This window comes from Penaeus monodon, chromosome 26 (assembly GCF_015228065.2).
Source record: "Penaeus monodon isolate SGIC_2016 chromosome 26, NSTDA_Pmon_1, whole genome shotgun sequence".
Taxonomy (NCBI): Eukaryota; Metazoa; Arthropoda; class Malacostraca; order Decapoda; family Penaeidae; genus Penaeus; species Penaeus monodon.
In genome coordinates this window covers 13,547,876-13,552,266 of record NC_051411.1, presented here as the reverse complement: position 1 = coordinate 13,552,266, position 4,391 = coordinate 13,547,876, and the positions used below count along the sequence as shown (strand labels likewise).

The following is a 4,391-nucleotide window of genomic DNA, read 5'->3' as shown; positions in this document are numbered from 1 at the left end:
GGGAAATCATGCAGCCAGATTCAATGACGTTCAATGTTAAGTTAATCAAAAGTCTTTAATAACCGTGCTGTGACATCTAGCGAAATATTAGCATATATGACATGCTTCTATAATTAGAGATATATCTAAAGTAAAGAGAACAAGTAATTAGCTATAGTATTTATGAATTGCTTACTCATTCCAATTTGAAATAAGATTTTCACACAAACAAGTTTTATTAGTTGTAGCAACAAATAACTTTAAAATCCACAAGAAAAACACAAAAAGCACCAAAAACACTAAATTCACTATCTTATCAGTCATGAATAGTAGGATAACATGGAAAATTTGGTTTACAATAGTCCCCCCTGATGTACCAAAATGAGCACCGGAGGACAACCGACCAATAACAACAACACTAACAAGAAAAAGTTCAAGGTGATCTGGATTCTTGTTATTTTTTTGGTCGCTGCCACGTCTCTCTCTAGGTTAGTATGTCCAGTACCCGGTTCTATTTATGCAGTGGTGTTAGGACGCTCTGAAGCCGTGTAGGATAAGGTATGTCGATAAGGAGAGGGAGAGAAATGAAGGGGAATTGAGAGGGTTGGTTCTGCCAGGCGAGAGGAGGAGGGACAGAACGAGAAGAAGAAGTAAGTGGGAGACGACGAAGAGGAGGAGATGCAGGAGGCTCTTCCCCCTCCCACTTTCCATCCTGACTCCTCCCCTCACCCCTCCCCTCTCCCCTCCCTTCTCCTCCTCTTTCGACCCTCTCCACCTCCTCTTCCTCCCCTCTCCTGCTCCTCTTCCTCTCCTCTTCCTACCCTTCCTCCTCCTCCTCCTCCTCCTCCTCCTCCCCCTCTTCCTCCCCCTCTTCCTCCTCCTCCTCATACCCTCCCCCTCCTCCCCTTCCTCATACCCTCCCCCTCCTAACCCATTCTCCCCTTCCCCTACCCCCATTTCCCCCTTCCCCCCTTACCCCCCATCTCTCTCAGACGTTCATTATTGTTCGTGATGGAATTCAGTGGTTTCCTTCACAACCATTGTCAGTAGAGTGGTTTCTCCTCCTTGATTTGACAGGTTGGTTGTCATGGTTTCCCCTTCTACTAGCTCCCATTTTTTGTCTTAGCATTTTTTCTCACCTGATCTGTGTGTCAAGCAGAGTGATATTGTCCAAAATGTAATACTAGAATGGATGATGAGATTCTGTGCTGTTTGACATCCACATGCAGCTCCTATTTATAGCCTGAGTGGCATGCAAGGGTGGTTGCTGGCCCAGGTGATGGTGAGTGTGAGGTATATGGTTGTCATTTTTTTTTGTTTTGTTCTTTCTTTTTCTTTTTTTCTTTTTTTCTTTTTTTTTTTTGTTCATGACTGGAAGTGTTGGGGGAGGGGGGGAGGATTGGGGGTATTGCCCTAAGGGACGGCCTACGCGCTCTTGACGGCATCTTGTGACCAGTTGTGGAACCAGTCATTTGGTGAGTGGATGTGATTCTGTGTGAAATTTTGTGGTGGACTGATTACCAATGTTGCCCATGATGTCGTGTTGCAAGAGGGAGATTATATCATCGGAGGCTGTGACAGCTTCTTAATGTGTATCATTTTTGGGACCAACTGATTGGTGTGGATCTGGAAAGAAAGAGAAGGATTTTTTTTTTATTTCTTTCTTTTTTTTTTAAGTGCATTGGTGTGTTACTTTTGGGATGTCATTATGTGCAGTCTAAAGTCTTCGTGTTTTTTATTTTGTTTTTTTCTCTCTCTCATTCTTTCTTTGTTTGGCCATCATCTTTCTCTTTCTTTCCCTTTTTGCAATTTGTCTTAGTTGTTGTCTTTTACATTTTTCACATCTCTGCCTCGTTCTTTCTCTTTTTTTTTTCTTTTTTTTTTTCTTTTTGTTTCGCCTCTGTCCCTCTCTCTCTTTGTCTCTTTAGTCCATTGTCCCATGTCCCTTTGTGGAGTGGAGTAGTGGTCCTCCACTCCAATCCTCTCTGCTGCCGTCTCACTCTCTCTCTCTTGCTTTCTCCGTCTCACTCTCTCTCTCTTGCTTTCTCCGTCTCACTCTTTCTCTCTTGCTTTCTCCGTCTCACTCTTTCTCTCCATCTCTCTCCGTCTCTCTCTTTCTCTCTCTTTTTCTCTCTTTTTCTCTCTTTTCTCTCTCTCTCTTTTCTCTCTCTCCCTTCTCTCTCTCTCTCCTCTCTCTCTCTCGTCTCTCTCTCCTCTCTCTCTCTCTCTCTCTCTCTCTTCTCTTCTCTCTCTCTCCTCTCTTCTCTCTTCTCCTCTCTCTCTCTCTCTCTCTCTCTCTCCCTCCCTCCCTCCCTCCCCCCTCCTCCCTCCCCCCTCCCTCCCTCCCCCCTCTCTCTCTCTCTCTCTCTCTCTCTCTCTCTCTCTCTCTCCCTCTCTCTCTCTCCCTCTCTCTCTCTCTCCTCTCTCTCTCTCTCTCTCTCTCTCTCTCTCCTCTCTCCTCTCCTCTCTCTCCTTCTCTCTCTCTCTCCTCTCTCTCTCTCTTCTTTTCTCTCCCTCTCTTTCTTTTTCTCTTTCTCTCCCTCCTTCTCTTTTTGTATCTCACCAGCTCTTCCCATTGTGTCTAACAATTTTCTTCCCTTTTTTTCTTTCACTTTATTTGTTCCATTTCTACTATATTTTCATTCCTTCTTCTTAACTTTAAGATTGTTTTCCAAAAAATGTCACACATGTCTTGTTAATCAGTAAAATACTAATACATTCTTTAGGGTTACTGAATAGAATGGTAAAGGTTCATGGCTTTATGGTGAGCTTTTAGCTATTCTCTGTACAGTTTCATTGATCTTGAACTATCAACAGATATCTATGAATAACTTATAATAACAAAGAGAAGGACAGACAAGATCACAGTTGTTAATAGCGAATTATAAAGAATATCTTAAGAGTTTTTAACTTTATGTTGTCTAAAAACCTAATAAGCTTTTAAATTTCAATCGCAAATTGTCGTGAAACTGAACCTGAATTTTTTCTTATGTTAATACTACTGTGACTATCAGGTAAGAGAATTGTTGTAGTAGATTTTATAAAGAATTCACAAAACAGATTTCTCACATACATGTCATGGTTGGAGTACATTTTGAAATTCTAAAAAGAAACTGACTGCTGATATTTTTCTCTCTTATTTTCATTTTCTCCTTTTCTTCTGTCACATGTATTCATGTGATGGCTTTCCTCAGCATAGATCACTTTTCAACAGGAAGCCAAAATACCAATAGATTATTCATCTAATTTTTGAAGTCCCTCATCCAGCATACAAGTACATTGCCTTATATAAATCTGTTTCACCTACATGGATGTATATAAATGCATACATATTTTTTCTTTTAGATTGCAGTCATGGCAGATACTGAAGCAAGTAAAGCACCTGAGCAGGCATCTGAGGAGGTGAAGAAGCCTGTAGAAGAGACAAAAGCAGAAGGAAAGGAAACATCCACAGCATCACCAGAGGAGAAAAAAACAGGTGAGTGTTATGAGTCATTGTGAAGCCAAGGAATAGTCTCCATGCTCTGCACTCTGGCAAAGGCCAAACCCCTCCTCTGTTTATACTGAGGAAGATAAAGCTTGGACTGATTCCATCTTTTAGACAATGAAATGCCAGTGAGGTTTTATTCTGCCATAATACATATGGTGGAGACTTGAGCTCTGTAGAGCTCACATGAATGCTAGGTGTTGCTATGCAGTCATAGCTCTGAGGAGTTTGATAAGTGATTTTGTCTTAGTTTGAATTTTGGCTGATCATTTTTATTACCTAATAGTGTAGTTTTGTGTGTTCTTTATGGTCGTTATATTAGTTTTTTCTATTTTTGCATGGCTGTGTTTCAAACATTTATCTCTTTATATAGCTTTTGCCATAAGTGATTTTAACTTGTTAAGTCTGAAGTATAAAGAAGAATTGACATGTTTGATTATAAGTTGATGAATTTATTTATATTTGTAGTTATCAAGAGACTTAAGACTTTCTAAGGGAAACTCCGGGACACAAAGAAACAAATCAAAAGCGTAGTTAACAGGAAAGAAGCCTAAGGGAGAGTGATATTTATCTTGATTTGTTTTTCATATAATAACATTGAGTGAAAATATTTGGGAACAGTTGTAATGGTTACTAAAGATGTAGTGAAAAGTTTAATGTTACAAATAAAATTCTGTTCATCATAAGCATAACAACAAGATAAAAAAATGGAAAAGTAAGTTTCTAGATTTTTTTCATGAGATGAAAAAAACAAGGGTGTTTCAGCTAAATGTGTTTCTTTACTTTTTATAAGGAAGTTCTTAATGAGTCATTCACAAATTTCAAGAGTAACAAAATCAAAATAATTTTTCTATAGTGGTTGATTACAAATCAAAATTGGATATATGCATAGAAAATTATCCAATTTTCATTGACTGAAAATGTT

The 4,391-nt window shown here is 39.4% G+C and overlaps 1 protein-coding gene across 6 annotated transcripts in view; it reads left to right on the top strand.

Moving 5' to 3' along the window:
• Positions 1 to 345: 345 nt before the first annotated feature.
• LOC119589943 (NAD-dependent protein deacetylase sirtuin-2-like) overlaps positions 346 to 4,391 on the top strand; it is a 15,676-nt gene continuing 11,630 nt past the window's right edge. For 2 of the 6 annotated variants that reach the window (XM_037938613.1, XM_037938612.1), the window contains exons 1-2: positions 346 to 417; positions 3,325 to 3,457. In XM_037938613.1, coding sequence (XP_037794541.1) covers positions 361 to 417; positions 3,325 to 3,457 — 190 coding nt within the window. In that variant the 5' untranslated portion in view covers positions 346 to 360. Of the gene's footprint in view, positions 538 to 939; positions 1,057 to 3,324; positions 3,458 to 4,391 lie in introns of those variants that run through there. The other 4 variants (XM_037938618.1, XM_037938614.1, XM_037938616.1 and 1 more) reach the window with 3 other exon arrangements.